At 47.3% G+C, this 17,064-nt stretch overlaps 1 protein-coding gene across 3 annotated transcripts in view; it reads right to left on the bottom strand.

The window, feature by feature from the left end:
• Window positions 1–5,016: 5,016 nt before the first annotated feature.
• Window positions 5,017–17,064, bottom strand: part of MGLL (monoglyceride lipase) — a 61,729-nt gene continuing 49,681 nt past the window's right edge. For all 3 annotated transcript variants that reach the window (XM_088171445.1, XM_014871905.2, XM_088171446.1), the window contains exons 6-8: window positions 15,575–15,664; window positions 9,578–9,793; window positions 5,017–8,623 (exon numbers count right to left, since the gene is read on the bottom strand). In XM_088171445.1, the coding sequence (XP_088027571.1) occupies window positions 8,498–8,623; window positions 9,578–9,793; window positions 15,575–15,664 (432 nt within the window). In that variant the 3' untranslated portion in view covers window positions 5,017–8,497. The remainder of the gene's footprint in view (window positions 8,624–9,577; window positions 9,794–15,574; window positions 15,665–17,064) is intronic.

Here is a 17,064-nt window from a genome sequence, read left to right on the forward strand (position 1 = left end):
CTTCAGAGTGTGACTGGCTTTCAGGGAACGAGCATCCATCTTGTCCCTGTTGCTCTGTGGAGGAACATTCAGTTTTCAGAGAGGAGATACTAATGACATCTGAATGACTAATGCTGTTGAAGGGAGGGCTAGGGAAAGTGCAGGGCTTAATCAGGTATTTGGGCCTCAATGAACAGTGCACACAAGGAGCACCGTTGTGCTGTGAGAGTAAAGGATGAGCCTCTGCAAGAGGCTTGAGCTGTTCATGTTGTGCAGTCATGGTCGAAGTGGAGATGGCACTTCCCACGTAGCAGTTCACAGTCAGTGTGCGTTGACAGACTCGTCTGCTCAGGGTGACATTGTTTTCCTCTTGCTGTGGCAGCCTGGCAGAGCCCATCACAGGTTTGGGAGCTGGATTGTGTCTGTGCTCAGCTTCCAGGGATGAGTGATCCTGGCTGGAGCTGGTGATGGGAAACCATGGCTTGGTTTGGTTCTCTGCTCACAGGGGGTAGATGTGCTGAGGAGCAGGTTTTTGTTTTATCTTCTAAGCTAAAACAGATTTGACAAAACAAATTTATTGAGAGGCCACGCCAGCAAACCATTTATTATAGTTGGGGCCTGTTTTGAATAAAGGTGCTGGCTCTGCTGGGGTTGCTGCCTGCCTTGAGGAAGTGCTGAGGGAGAAGGACAAAGAACCCTTTTTTAAACTGCAAATGGTTTCAAGGGTTTTAAGTTTGAAATTGGGGGTGGGTTATTGGCAATAATCAAGGCAAGGGCTGCAGAGGGAACAGCAGCCACATTTGGGTGCAGCTATGGACATGATGATTCTTAAGCCAAAGTCAAGCTATGAACTTCCAAGTTTACATGCAATCAGCATGTGGGGAAAAGGGGACAAGCACGCACATGCCCTTTGCTTTGCCTGATTGTGGTTCACTTTATAAGCATAAAAGTGCAGGGCAAACTTTGAAGGGCATTTCAGCAGATTAAAGAGAACCTTGGAAGAGAATCAGTACCATGCAAACAACTAGCTCCAGTCCCAAGGGTCTGGCTGCCAGTTCCCAAAATAAGCTCTGAAAATGAGTGTGAGAGCTTTCTTCTCCCTCCTCCTGTTACCAGCAGAGCAAGCTCTAGGGGAAAGAGCAGGATTAGAAAGTGAGATTTGCTCACTCATGACAGCAGCAGTCTGCCTGCTGTTTGCTGGTATGGCAGAAGCCAAGGCTGTTGCTTTGGCATGTTGGATTAGGAAAAGGAGGTGAAGGGAGCGCTGTGGTGTGGCAGATGCTTCTGTTCGTGGGCTTGGGGAAGGGCAGATTTGGTCCAAAAGAACTTGATGTAGCTTTCCTGTGGAGGAAACTAAGCTGGTCTGTGTTGCTCTGTGATGTCATTAAAGCTCCAGCAAGGAAAAATGCTTCCCTTTTTATTTTATAACTTCTTTATGAGCCAGGGTCATCCCAGTACTGTTTGTACAAGACTGTGACAGTGATGAACTGTATGAGACAGGCTGTGCAGAGACCTGCTCTGAGGGGAAGGCAAGCTGGTGTGGTAGTTGCTGCTCCTTGGGATGTACTTTAGGAGATGAAGGCTGATATTTCATATCAAGGCTAAGTTGACATTATATCTATCTCTCCTATCTGCTCAGAACGCTTTGCTCTAACACATTCTTGGCACAGCATAGCAGAACTACCAATATTTCTATTAATTTTATTAAGCTTGCTTCTGTAACAGAAACCAGCAATCTGCTCTCTAGAGCTCCTTCCATCCCCTTTCTCCATGGATCTAAAAACTAAAAATTATCCAGGGGTTTCAAAAGAAGTTTGCTGGTGGCAAATTCAATCTCCTTCCCTCTCCAAAGGCTCTTCTTGAGAAGCTGAAAATGCTTCAGATGGGTTATTTTCTGCTGTGCTGCTTCTCTGGTCTGAGTGCCAATCGGGCACAGCATCCTCACAGCTGCTCGAGGTGCTGGCTCCAGCCATGCTGCTCCTGGCGTGTCTGCTCCTTCTCTTGCTGGGGGCAGGGGAGATGGTATTTCTTGTTTCCTGATTTTGTGACCTTTTCCAATCAGGCATGCAATTGAACATCAGTCTGGAAGCACACAAGGGGCCAGTACTTCTTGCCCTGCTGGCCACAAAGCTCGTGGTGCTGCAGTGAGGGGGCACATCAGGCTCCTGTGCAAAGTCTGGCCTTGAAAACCCTTGTGAAGAAGTGCAAGGAGTTGTGCTTTGTTTTCTGCAGTCATATTAGGATGAGGAGGATGTGTCCCTCCACAGGAGTGTGTGGGGATCCAGGATTCGCCAGTCACACGAGTGCCCCAGGGCTGGGTTTTGGCACAGGCCAGCCTCAGCATGGGAGGTACATAAGCTCAGCATGGGAGGAGAGGATTTGGTGTTAAAAGTGCACGGGGTGAACCCTGAAAGCTTTTGATGTGACAAAGACAAGGGCTGCCTTGTGCAGCCCTCAGGGAGGATGGCTCATTTCAGCATGAGGCTGACCCTGCAGTCCAGCCAGAGGGAAAAACAGATTTTTAAATTTTCATCTGTATGGAGAACCTGATTTGTTTATTTGCTAAAAAAAATCTGCTCCAGGGTTCACTGTGTCAGCCTGCAGAGAGCTTTGCTGGTGTTGTCATTGCATGGGTTTTTTTTATGTAAATGAAGACAAGATGCTGTCACAAAGGCTGTTGACTTTGGGAGGTCTGGAAAGCCCATCTTTTCCTGGGGCTCTGTCTCATGCCAGGCTTTACTGTGCTCTGGCAGAGGTTTGCTTGCCTTTGGTCGTGAACCTTCCTAAGGGTACCACTTGTCCTTTGTCCCTGAACTGCCCTTCCTTCCCCTCTGCCTTTCTTGTCTCTGTGTTTTCTTAGAAGACAAGTGTTTTCCATGCCTGACATCTTGCCCTCCCATCAGCTCCCCTCAGGGCCAAGTAGCTTTCTTTGCCAAGTTTCCTTTGGACAGCAGATATCATGCGATCTATCCAAACTCTTAATTGATCTCTTAGGAATTGTTTTTCATCTAAATTCCTGGAATGTTTCCATACACTGAAGAGTTTCCTCCAGAGAGAAAGGAAATTAATCCTGTGTCACTCCCTGCAGAGGAGTGGTGGCCATGGGAAGGCTGGTTGTTTGGCTTGTGCCTGTTGGGAGTGTGGGTTCTGCGGTGTTTGCTCACAATCGTGGCAGTTTTGCTTAATAAGGCAGCTGTTTGGAGAGCAGCAGGGAGGCAAGTGGCAGCTCCACATCAGCAGCTTCCCCATCAGAGGGAGAAAGAGAGCATCCCAGATGGATAAACTGGGAGAACATGACCCTGTTTCTGTGTGCAAAGGAGATGTGCTCATATGTGGAGAGAAGAGCAGGAGTGATTTTGGCAGGCTGTCAGGCTGCAGCGTGTGTGTGGCACTCCTGGTCTGTGGTGGTGTGGTGGCACCTGCACAACCCTTCAGCTCCATCTGCCTTTTCCTGTGATGAAATTCTCCTGAAGCTGGGCAGGGGCAGTGGCAGGTGGAGAGGTGTGAGTCCCTGCTCACCCCCAGCAGCAGCTCTCAGTGAGTTGCAGCCCCACTTCTCCCTCTGATGCTCAACCAGCAGCAAATGGAAGTGAAACACTGTGGGTTACATGCTGAACAGATCCGAATTAAAATTCTTCACCACTCACTGGAGCTGCAGCCTTTGCCTGCTCTCAGTGCCTGGGCCTGGCCTGGGTGCTGGGCTGTGTGGTGCCAGAAGTCTGACAGGGGCATTGTCCCTGCTGCACTGTGACTGGGTATGACACCTCTTAAGTCCCAATGGTGATGCAGGCTGGCTGTCCCTGCCAGGGTGACTGCAAAGGCCTCCTAAGGAGCTCTCCCCCCAACTCTGACCCTGCTCTGGCTCCTGCTTTACCATTCATCAGCTACCCCCAGAGCCAGCCTTGGATAACACAAGACTGAGAACAGGCTGAGGGAAGAGAAAAAGGCAGAACCTTCAGAGTTCCTGCAGCCTCACAGCATCAGAGTAGAGAAGCACAGGCTTAAAACAGGAAGGCCACCTATGGCTGTGACAGCTCGCCAGCCATCAGGTGGTGACACTGGGAAAAGTGCACTTCCAAAAGAGCTGCTTTGTGCTGGTGCTGCTCCCAGCCTTGTGAAGGACTGTCCCCTCCCTCCTGTGCTCAGTCCCTGTCCTAGCATCATGGTGTACACCCTCCACTGACCCTCAAAACTGACGAGCTTAATAAACCACCAAAATATCAGAATTAAAGCAAATGTTGTTACTAATGATGTTCCTTCCTAGCATGGTGTGCCTGCTGGCTTGGTGAAAAGCCCCAGCTGTGTTATCTGTGTTGATTGACATCAAAGCCCTTGGCCAAGGCTTCTGACCTGGTATCAGACCCAGAGCCTGCACAGGGCTGCAGAAGGAAAACACTGTTCTCTTGATTTAGTGACTTGAGGCATAAGGAAGATGAAAGGGGTGGATGAAGGTTGCAGGTTGGGTCTGGTGCTGCTCATGACTCTGGCCAGAGAGGGCTGGCATGAGAGCAGGGTCCTGTCTGTCCCCTGCTGCAGCACTCCTCACGTGTTTTGGAGTGTGAGTGGCTGGGGAGCCTTTACAAGCGACTTGTCCTGAAATGTGCCTGGAGAGGAGAGCAGGAGAGAACCTTGTGGCTGCTCTTTGGCCCAGCCCCACTCTCTGGGCAGGGTGGGACATTTCTGCAGTGTGGACCACTCTGACAGCACCAACTCTGATAGCTCTGGATGGAGCTGGAGCTCTTACAGCATCTGGGCACTGCCTGGGAGCTGAGAGCATCAAAGCCACTCCCCAGCCTGATCTGAGTCACTGCTGGGGACAAAATACAGGATTTAATCAGCAGTTGCTCCTGGCCACGGTACAATTGGGTTTCGTTCAGGATCTACATGATGTTTTAATGTTTTAAAAGCACGGGAACCACATGTTGAAGCAGGCTGAGTTTGCCTGTTACTGAGTATCCTCCACCAGCTCTACACTGTTGTTTAATCTGGGGTGTGGGAAGCACTTTGGTCACCAATGATGCCCTCAGACACGCTCTGTTCAGAAAACATAACTTTATTATTAGTTGCAATATACATTGTTTTCCTTTAAGAATCCTAAACTTGTATATGGTTTTTCCACTGAAAATACATGTGTATGTATATATATTTTTATATATGTATATATATATATATATAATGTATTTTATTGAACTGGAACACAACAGAACAAGAGAGACAACCTCAAGAATAACTTGTAAAAGAAAATGTGATCCCAACGGGTTTGTGCTGGAAGTGTGCTAAGGTGAGTGGTATAAAAAGGACAGGCTAAATAGAAAACATGATGGGTTAGGCAGTGGGAAATGGCCTCTCAGTGCTACAGGTGGTGATATATACAGTAGTTACACGTTGCTATTGCTCAGTCACGAGTGCCACCTGTTCTCCAAGGCAGAGCAGACTCTCGTGTGGCTCTGCACAGCAACATTCATAAGGCTGGCTGTGCTCCCTGCAAGTGGTACCTGCCAGTTGGAAATAGAGTGTAATTACATTTCCCTCAGCAGCTGCTCTGCTCATTGCTAATCTGGTCAGCCAAGGAAGAATTCCTCCGGGGCTTGGTGAAACCTAACTGGGTCAGTATAAAGGAGCTTACAGGCAGGGAAAGGGATCAGCAACAGCACAGAGAGAGCTGAAATGTGCAGATCAGTGTCTCACCTGGCCCAGGCTGGTTTGTTCCTGGCTCCTTCCCTCTGCACTCTTTTCCCCACCTGCCAAGGAGCTGTGGCCCCTCTGCTCAGCAGCCAGCCCAGGGGTCTGTGGGGTCAGCACAGGCAGTGCCCAGCTTCTTTTGGAGAGGTTTCCCTGGGTTAATTGCCTCAGAAGGTAGCTCTTCAGAAAACTGAGGGTGGCAATACCTGCTGCTGTGCCATGGCTTTGGGGTCATTTGGCTTTTTTTTGTTGTTGTTGTTTGTAGGTTTTGTTTATTAACCTTTTTTTTTTTTTTTTTAAACACAGCCTCCCCAGGCCATGTGCCACTGCTGAGCTTAGCTATAGACAGAAGGACAAGTCTTCCCCAGATCAATGTAATTTGTTTCCCTTTAGTTCTGTTCAGCTGCAGATGTTTCTTGGGTGAAAGGACACATTTTAGCAAAGGCACTGACAACGGACTTTCCTCTGCCTGAAGCCAGGTTGGAGGGGGTCTAACCTTTCTGCTGAAGGGTCACTTCCCTCTCCCCTCCTGCAAAGTGCTTGTCACTTTGGAAAGGATGTAAAGAATGTGGGCATTGATTTACTCCTCCTGACTTCCTCAAGAAAAGTGCTTTCAAAAATCCTATCCTTAAGTCATCATCTTGCTACTACCCCCGCAACGTCTGTCACCTCTGGATCACACCCACTTGTTTCCCCTTCCAGCTGAAGAAGCAGGTGAGATTTATCACTGCTGTAATGTTTCTCTTCTTGCTGTCTTTCTCAAGCAGCATCTGGCCAGGAGGGAGCTTGCTTAGGCAACAGAAGTTGTCTCAAGACAGGCTGCTGGAAGATGGAAAGCAGGTGACCTGCTCATTGCTCCTTCCCAGAGTAAGTGTCACCAGAGGTTCAGCAGGGGCTGCTGAGAACAGCTGATTGCACTGGAACAATATTTCAATAAAAAGCTGGAGCTGCTGGGAGAGCTATAGCTCGTTCCTCTCTTTAGAGGCAAGAAAATACAAATGCCAAAGTGCCTGGATCAACCTGTATAAAAGAGCTTCCCTGACTTGGGCCCCTTAGGGCGACTACAAGGACACAACCTGCATCCACACATCTTCCATTCATCCACGCTGCTGGGACTGAATGGGACTGAGCCCTGATTCTGTTATTGCACAGAGGTCCCTTTCCTGAACCTTGCTAGAACTGCTTCCAAAGGGAGGAGAGGTGGGTGACAGCCCTGGGGGCAGCAGCTCAGGACACAGCAGTGCTTCTTGCTGCTGCCAGGGAAGGCAGTGAGGGCTGGTTTGTCACTGGGGGAGATCCCCCACTCTCTCATAGTGCAACATTTGCATCCTCTTCTTGCAAAACCAGAGGGAGAGGTGCAGGTTAAACCCCTTCGTTTGGATAGTGCCAAGAAGTGCATTCATGCTGAGGGCCACCACGCTGGATAAACTGGCCCACACAGCCACTCTGTCATCACTCTGCAGCTTTTACTGTGTCACTACAATGTCTCTGCTCTCATCCAGGGTCTAAACTCTTTCCTCTCACCCTGCTGCTAGCAGAGACTCAGGCAGCTCTAGAATTTGGCTTACCAAATTCACTCCCCACATGTCCTGAAGGGCTGAGCTCAGCCCCTCAGTGATGTAGCCCAGTGCTGGTGAGGAGGACATGGGCATGAGCTTGGACAGGAGCTCTGCTCACACTGTGGGTCTCCTGCTAAACCAGTGGACCATGAGGACACCCACTGCTACTCCCCACCCACCAGATGCTCTGCACTTCTCTCTAGCATTATTTTCAGGACATTTTCCAACTGATGAAAGAAAACAACAGATTATGACTGTAAAGTTATGGTGAGAGGACCGGATCCTGGTAGGACAACATTGTTCCTTGCCAAGAGAAGGAATGATTAACTCCTTCTTTACTCTTCTCCCATTTCTTTCCCAGCTTCCAGCCACCTCTATATATATAATATATTATATTAATATATTCTCTTATAACTTTGACTTTGCTTTTTCAGTTTCAGTAGCACAAGTGATTAATTCCAAAAGAAAAAATAAGGAGAGTAAAAAAAAAAAAAGGAAGGAAGGAAAAAACCCTGTCCCTAGGAATATTTACAGAATAGTCAATCTTGCAGAGGAGATGGGGTTTGACATGGGGAAAAGCATGGGAATTGAATGTGCTAAGTGGGTTTGATTCCACATTCTTCTCTTCCCTCTGGGATCCTGCTCAGATGATGAAAATCAAAGCACTGTTCAACATGCTTTCCCCGAGTGCAAACTCGCAGAGGACGTGCAGGATGGTGGGGGAGGCATCTCTTTGCTCTCCCCTGGCCTGTCTGCTTAAAAAGGTAGTATCCAAAGGGGTCTGATCTTGAAAATCAGCCTTTCACCTTCAGGGAGCTGTCAACTCCATCTTTAGCCTCTCCTCATCACCCAGCACCTTTGTTAGTGCTCTCCTCTCAAGGACCAGGGTTTTTAAGGTACTGGGTGGTGGGGACAAGGGATGCACCTGGCATCAAAACCATGAAGTGGAAGATACTGATTTCTTTTACATACCAATAGTTATTGCAGTATAAACATACCCCAGCCACCACAGTGAAAGGAGAGAAGGGGAAGCTGTGGAGAAAATTTGGTGGGTGAGGGGCATCCCACAGCTATCAATTCTTCTTCAGATTAGGGCAGTGGCCATTTACATCAGCAAATAATGCCCCACCCTGTGCCTCTCCCCCCACCCTCCTTACACTGTGTGTGGTAAAATATTCCAAGAATCCCTCCATGTTAGATCTTTTCCCAAGAGATTTCTAGTAAGAAAAACATCTATTCCCAGAAAACCCCAGTAAGAGCTGCAAATGCAGTTGCTCTTAAGTATGGCTGGTTTCCCCAGCTGCTGAGACCTTCTGGCCAATCCATGTCAGTATTTCTGTGAAGACAGAGGTAGAGACCTCAGGCAGCTCTTTGTGGAGGGCGTGATAGGCTTCCTCATACACCTGCAACCAGGGAGAAGTAGAGATTAGCACAGAAAAAATAAATCTACATGAACAGAACAGCCTTCAGTCCCCTCTTGTCAACACCCACAGGTCCAACACGTCCTGCCCACAACTTGTCAGTTTTTTTCTGAGATGTACCAGGTTATGAAATCGAGGAGATGCCACTGGTGTTGCTGGCCTTCAACAAGCAGGAAAGTGTTGGCATTGCTGCCTGACATCTGTGGGTACCAGAGCACCCTGCTGCCCTTTAGGAACATAATGCATGTCCCAGCCCCATAGATTTCTTGCTTCTTATCTCACTAAAGAGGAGGAAATACTTATCCTGCCCTTGGAATGTAAAGGACAATGGGGGATGTTCCCATCATGCCTTGTGCAATTTTACTCCTTTTATGCTCAGACTATCCAGTTATTTTTCTGATGACAAAAGCTTTCCCTTGGTCTCTCAGCGTCTCTTTCAGGTTTATTCATGTGCTAACAATTGGTTAATCAGCTGTGGTTCTCTTGAAATGAGCAGATGTGAAGTGGCTTTTGTTGTCCAGCATTTTGGAAAGACCTTCTTGCACCTTTACAGGCTGGGACATGAGGTAAGGCTGGTGCTCACGCAGTTGCCATTGTTCAGAAGAGCTTTCTGGGTCAACACTTCACCTGCTTCTTAGCCTTGCTCTACTTCTACACCAAGCTGCTTCATGTCCAAGACACCCTCTAGGCACAAGAACTGGGGCATTGCCCACCGTGCCCTGCCCCCAGCCTGGCTGTAGCTGGTGAAAGGCCACCACACTGAGCCCAGAGAGGGCTGAGCCTGGGCTACCTCTTGCTGAAAGGGGCTGTCACCTGCCCAGCCTCACCAATCCATCAGCTCTCTGGAGGTCAGCAGGCTCCCCACCCCTCACAGCCACTCATGCTCAGGCCAACACTGGCAGCATCATCTCCTAACAACCAAGAAAGCAAGATGACCTTGAGTGTTTTGTCCTGACTCTGCACTGTGTCCATCAGTAAATAGGAGCCCCTGATATCACAGAGCTTGTCAGAAGAGCCGTGGAGCACCAGGATGGGCAAAGTCAGCTTGGGCAGGGCTCGCTCGATTCTGGCAATGGCATTCATCAGCTGGATGACAAAGGAGACCTTCATGCCACCGTGGTAGACCAAGGGATCAGATGTGTAAGACTCCATCTGGCAGGGAGAAAGAGGTAATTTAAGATTAGCAATATTTCATGCATGTGAGAAAAAGCAGATCAGCCTGGCAGTGAAGAGTCTTCCCTCAGCTTGCACAGCCATTCCCTGCCTTCTCAGGACATCTGGCCACCAGAGTCAAGGCCAAGCTGTTGTGGCTTACTAGCACTGCTCACACAACCTGGCATGTTCTTTGCTGCATGTTTCTCTCTTACACCACTAGAAAACATTCAAGCCAGAGCTCTTTGAAAGGAGCTCCTGCAGGGAAACAACCAGTGTTGGACGAAGACCATTCCCACAGGGGCACCTGCCACCATTTTTCTCTTCTGCTCTGCCCTTCTGTCATTCCAATGTGATATCTCTTCTACAGAGAGTTCTTCAGACTGTGTTATTTGAAAACTGATGTTCTCCAGGCCGTTATCCTCTCTGCTGAGGGCTCAAATGTTCTCTTTCCCTGTCTGGGGGTGGTGACCATGACCTACACCTACAGACAACTGACAGAGGTGGCTGCAAAGCCAAGGGGCTGCAAGGCATGACAGACAAGGCAGCAAATGATGGTGTTAGGTGGCAGGCAAAAAAAAGTAGTCAACAACTTGCTCAGCCAGACTGTGAGGGAATAAAAATGCTCAAGAGCTGGTGCAGAAAGTTGCTAGGAAGGAGTAGTTACTGCAGCAGGCAAATCTACAGTAAATATTTGTATACTGTATGTGGAGACGGCCCACACAGAGCCCACTATGGCAATATTTGCCAGAATGCTTTGATTATGGGCTGGTCTCTGGCACAGCCTCCTCCTTCTCCCAACCCTGGCAGATGTTTATAGAAATGATGGTTATTTATAGGTTAGCTAAAACAGTCTCCTCCTCTCCTCACAGGCAGTGGGGCCTGTTCATATTCTACCTTGAAGGCATTAACTTGAGGTCCTTTTGCTTCTGCCTGTGCCTGCCCTGAGGGGACCATGGGTAGGAGGTGACCCAAAGGCCACCCAAGGACATGTAGCCATGTGTAGGTGTAGGCACAGGCAGGCACTGCAGGACAGTATGGACAGAAAGGTTTTGGGGTGGATTCTGTCTTCAATTCCCCATAAGGTGAGATGAGATTCTAAGGTGGCAGAATAGTGCATGGTGGAGCTTTCCCATCTGGATACATTCACCTGCCACAGGATTTGGAGCCAGTTTCCCCTGTTGTCATCTCAAATATGCTGGAGCACAAAGCACTGGAAATGGGGGTGGCACTCAGGCACCCTGGTGCTCACAAGTCTTTCCCCATCACCTTCTAACTTCCAGTCCCCACCATCCCCCACTGCCTGAATCCATGGTTCCTATCCCTACATGCAGCAAGAGAAAGATGTGGGGGGAAATTTGGGACTATTAGTGGCTGACACCGTTCAGTCCCAGTCCATAGTACTGAGGATGGTCCAGGGAGGGATAGCTGTACTGCCACTCCACTCTGTGTTGGAGTTGGACTGAAAAAATTCAAGTTGTCATAGAACTCGCTTAGGGATCCTTGGAAGTGGTGGATGTTTCTAGGATTTGATTAAGGCCATTGTTGTATTTTGGTCTCTGTGCAAGATTATGTCTGCTCTGAAGTGAGGGGTAATTTTTGGCAGGGAGACAAAGATAATCACCACAGCTCATCATATTAGGATATTACACATGGTATCTTCCTTTTAAAGAAGTATGTGCCTGCTGAGAGTCTGGAAAACTGCTTGTAAGAGGCAACTGCAAAGATGAGACTGTGGTTAAAACATTGGGACATGGTAAACATCCTCTGCTTCTGCTAATGGCCTTGGGAAGCAGAGACTGAACAGCTCCCAGTCCTTTTGGCTCTGCATGGACCATCCCAGTGCCCAACCAGCTTGTTAGTGCAGAAACCTCCATCTGCATCTTTCATTCCCTACACTCTTCAGCTGTACCTTCCCTGCTCTCCAAAGTCCTTCCTGCAGGACAAGAGGCCTCCCGTGTTTAGAAGAAATTGTTCCCTTGTGAATGTGCTCATGGAAAACGTTCAGCTTTGACTTTCAGAACAGCAAGTGCCTGGTGTGGTGCAGCTCACTCTCCTCTTGGCAGCTGGGTCTACCCTGATATGCTCAGCTGAAGTGAGATGGGGACTCTCCATCAGCTTTTTGAGCAACACCACTGTGTTGCACTGGCTACTTAGCAACTGGCTTCAGCCTAACCTGGACCTATGTCACACTGCTGTGCTAAAGCAACACACTTTTGAGATGAGTGGGTTTTATTATTTTTTAGTTTGGTGGGTTTGTTTTTTTAATTGAATATAATAAATAAGAGATTTTTCAGGGGGGATTCAGGAGGGGTGAGTGGATGGATTGACAGAAGGTTCCTTCCCATGAAGTAAAACACTGTTTATGAATTTAGGTAAGCTGGCCCCCTCCCCAGGCCATAAGTGCTAGAAGAATTACCTACAGGTTTTCTTTCTTCCTCTTGTTATCTGAAGAAAGAACAGGGATTTTTAGCTACTGAGCAGCCAACAAATATTTTAGTGTAGATGATAGCAAGAGAAAAAAAAAAGACCAAACCCAGTCAGAACCCAAAATGATGAGGATTGCAGGGGCAGTATCCTGATCCTAGTCAGTGAACAGGAATCCTTGTCAGAGTTAATGCTCATTAATGGGGTGAGTGCCAAGCAGCAGTTCTCTGGGGAAGGAGGAAAGACAGGGAATGGACTTTATATTTTGCAGGCTACAATCTGCAAACCCTGCAAGCCCAAAACTGTTGTTACTGCACTGAGCTCTGAGACAGGGGGCAAGAACAGAAGGTGATCCCAGGAGAGCCAGGGAATGCTTCCAGACACTGTCAGGCAAAGGCTCCCCAGGGTCTCTCACAACAGCTCTTTTTATCTTTATGTAACTCTAAGACAGAAGCAACCATCCAGTTGCTGCATGGCATCGACCTGTTTAGAGGTCTGCATCTCCTCCTGCAGCCTTATCCTATGTGGACTAAGGATTAATCCTTAGGGACATGGCTTAAATCAGGGGGATCACTAAGTCAACAGCAGCTAACAAAGACTAGTGGGGTAAAGAGGTTCCTGCCACTGTGATGTCATTCCTCCTTGGAATAACAGGACTGGTTTTCAAGGTTGCTTCTTGCTCTCTTTTTTCTGTCTTGTGTTTGATACAGCAAATATCAAACAAAAATCTCTACATCATTCCATATTTCAGTCCCCACACCCTGAAGACAGCTTTCTGGGAACACAAACTCATTAGGAAATTCTTGGATGTTGTCCCAAAAATATTTCTAGTGAATAGAAAGCTGGTCTGGCAGGACTGTATGTGTAACATATAAATAATAGATGTTTCCAGCACATAATGTGCTTTAAATACAAATCCAAAAGGAGGGTGGAGTGTGCTTAGAGGCACCAGAGGACCAAAATGCTGTCGTGTCTTCAGTAGGTGCCTGGAGCCTCAAAACCTGGTGTCGAGAAAGGGGTCAAGAAAGTGCTTTGCATCACTACCCACAGCTGCTCTGTCAGCTGTGTGCTCAGGTGTAGGTGAGAAGTCAGCACAGCACACAGGGCATCTCATTTGGAAGACATCTCCAATTATAGGCAGGCTCTAATGAAGCAGAGCTACACCTTTATCCACTGCAAAAGGCTCTCCCTTGCTCCATGGAAAGGGCAGAGGTAAAACAACGCTCCAAGCAAGCTTTAGAGACTTGAAGCATCACAGAACAGATGAAGCTGCAGCAAATACATGGTTAGAAAGACAACACAATAGCAATTATTATAAAGGATGTCCAGTGGTTGCTGTGGTGATTCCTAACATCACCACAACACGGAAGTGCTCGGTCAATACTGTGTGCCAATTTCAGGAGCTCTCTGACACTTCCCTAAATGTATTATAATGCAGGATGTCCCTATATCATCACTTTTCTCCTACAAAGCTATCGAGTGCAGCAGTAGAGTGCTTCCAGCAGAGGATCCAGCTCTTGGAGGTGTAATTAAAACATCCTTAAATGTTTTAAATTTAAAACACCCTTTAAATGCAGCTGCAGCAGAGTTCAGGTGTCACAAAACAAATCAGTGCAGAAGAAGGCAAAGACCCACACGTGGCAGACACACTCACTTTTCAGGTAGGGAATAAAGCTCTCCAATTCCTCTCCTCCTCCAGAGCACTGATTGCTTTTATCCTCTAAATACAAACGTGGATGTGAAATTTTTCCTCTGTGTCATTTAAGTGAATTAATTGTCTAATTTAAACCTTTTCTCTGAATTATATGCAACAAGTTATGGCAGCTGAATGTAATTAAGAACAGGTTTCTGCAGCTAGGCTGGAGTCAGCCCTCTTCCCAAGCAGATATTTTGTGCAGCCTCATATGGTACTTTCGAGCATATGTCACACGGTGCATCAGCGGATGTACATGATCTCACTCCACTCCAGTCCTGTCTTCTTTTCCTCAGCTCCTTGGATCTTTCCACCTCCAACACAGTGGTATCTTATGCTCTGTTCAAGAATAAGTGAACTAAAAGTCATTGGAACAAAAAACCCCTCTGGCATTGCCAAGAAACAGCCGTGGGCCTTGAGGCTATTCTGGGAAACTCTTTGCTTTCCAGTTTTCTGAATAGGTGAGCCAAAGATGTGGGATATGCAGAGGTCAAATGCACTGCACTCACACAGATGTTGGCACTGTCTTTGTCCCTGATCCTTTCAGCTTCAATTCTAATGCTGGTCGAGCTGCCTCCCCAGAGAAAGGCAATTTATTAATTCCTAGTTAAGGTATGAACCATTGCATGAACAGCAGGGAAAATGACAGCATCTGTCAGTGAGGTGTGAGCTGGCATGGGAGCACAGGAACAAGTGACCACTTTGCACCAGCAAAGTTCTTGACACGCCCTTGAGTGCCATTTTCTATAATTCAAGAAAAAATGGTGCTTTCTGAAATGCATCAAGTTCTGGGTCTAGCCTAAGCACCTTCATTCATTTATGGTTTGTGATTCCCTTCCTCTCCTTTCACTCCTCCCACAACGGTGGGAAGGAAAAACCCTCTTTAGGTGGTGTTGCAGCAGTTGCAATTACACCTATTTCTGCAGTAATGGCATGAATAGGCTGACACAGTTATTACCAGGAGTGAGTGTGAATGGGAGATGAGTCCCAGGCTATTGTGGCACTGTAAAAACTCAGCCCTGGACAGTTCCATGCACATTCACAGTGGTGAGGCTGGAGCTGTGTTGTTACAACAGCTGCTTCAATTGCAGCTCCTTAAAGCATTATTCTTGGGTGTAGCATAAATACATCATTTGTTTGGAAAGGCTGTAGCAGAGTCAGAGTGTGATCCAGGAGAACCTGTAAAAAGTTCTTTGGTTCAAGCATGCTCTTTTTGGATGCATCTGGCGCAAGGTGATTCTGGTTTGGAAGCAGGAAAACAAATCTCAAGGAGTGTAGGGTTTTGCATGATTTCACCACAAAGAGCAGGGGTGGAAAAATTGACTTTAGCAGTGTTTGCTACCTGCGTTGAGTTTTGCTGCTGTAATGAGTGGTGGTGGTGCAGCAAAGACGTGGCTCCACCTGCTTCCCACTGCACCTGCAGCTCCCTGCCGTGTCTGGAACCCAGAGCAGCTGCAGGTGCAAGGCACACCCAGGGAGGAGCAGCTGTTTCCCACAGCCTTCTGTGAGCAGTTCCACTGGCTTCAAAGACATGTCACCTTTCTACACCAGCACAGATTTTGACTTAGCAAAACACTTGTGGGTTTTTCTGAAAGAAAAATGGCAGGACTGGTACAAGATACCAACTATGCAATGACTTAGAATAGCATTAAGGTTCTCACCTCTTTCTTGTTCCGGGAAATTGCATTTGGATCTATTGATCCCAGTGTTAGGTTTGGGAGCACAAAGTTGAGCACTTTAGCTGCAAAAACCTGTGGGAGAGGAAAGGAAGTAGTCAAAGATCCAGTTAGAGGAAGAGAGGGAACATAGAGGCCCAAATACTGAGCTGATGGAAATCAGCACAGGAGTTAAATAGCTGAGAATTGTCAGCTAACTCTGGAGAAAGAGCTGTCCTATATTTAAAACATTTCTCTTAACGAGGAAAGTGTTTAAACTGCTCCTGGGAGCAGGGAGTGGGTGTGCTAGACTGAAATGCCGTCAGCTGTCCGTCCACATGCAGCAGCATAACTTCATTGTACTGTGCCTTTTCCTCTTTCTTAAGTTAATTTCTGAAAGGCCTCAGTTAAGTGCTTTGGTAGGAAAAGGTAATTTCCAACTCTTAGAGGGCTGGGTTTTGGTGTTGTGTGGCCCTTTCCTCACTGCCACAGCTCTGATTTCAGGCTGCAGTGCATAAGTGATGATGGGTGCAATTTGCAGCAGTTGCCTAGGCTGCACTCATTTTGATAAGTGGATTCTCCAGGGAACCTGTAAATAAACAACAGCCAAGTGTGCATGCATTGGCTAAGGGAATCCATTGCTCACACGTCTCCTGGGAACAACACACAAAAGCATTGAGCAGCCCAGGCTGGAAACTGCTGCTAGAAGAAAGGGTAACATCTTTCATTTCAATAGCACTACAAGCACGTAGAGCAGAGTTCTGCTCTGATCTTTTGATAGCTTTGATAGCTGCCTTTAATTAAGTGATCACCACTTAAGTCAGAAAATGCACAGTTAGTGTTCATTGGTCTGGTTTATGGCCCTGTGGTGTTCACAGCTAACACTTGGAGTAGGCTGTCCCCTATGCCCTCTGTTTCTGCAGATACCTAATAATTTCTGAAGCACACCCTGGCACTTCAGATCACAGATGACACACGACAGATTAATTATGATATTAGAGGAATAACACAAAGTTGAAGTCAAAGTCATCGAGGAGTGAAAAGCAGTAAAGACTCACAGCAGGTCTGGTGACACCTGTGTACCTTGGGGTAGATATGAGTAGGAACCAGTGTCACTGTCTGCCAGTACACTGAGCCCCTCACTGGTTATGACACTGTGTCAGCAAAATTAATTTGTACTACACAACAATGTAGGTATGAGCTTATGATGATCCAGGAAGGAATGGGGTTTTCCTCATTTCATGTTAACCCCAGGCAGTGATAATTGGAGCTGTGCACCTTCATGTATTCTAGGCAGGATTATGGACTCTGAACCTGACGACTAACATCTCTGCTAAACTGGACAGAATAAAGGAATAAAGAAAAAAAAATTAATAAAATAATTTATTCCAGTTTGATTACACCTTAGGAAAAGTCCTTTGCAGTGTTACTGGGTGCAGATTCAGGCTGAAAGACAGTGAGCAACATGATGCCCAGTCAGGTTAGAAAACAATAGA

Source organism: Sturnus vulgaris, chromosome 11 (assembly GCF_052056855.1).
Source record: "Sturnus vulgaris isolate bStuVul1 chromosome 11, bStuVul1.hap1, whole genome shotgun sequence".
Taxonomy (NCBI): domain Eukaryota; kingdom Metazoa; phylum Chordata; class Aves; order Passeriformes; family Sturnidae; genus Sturnus; species Sturnus vulgaris.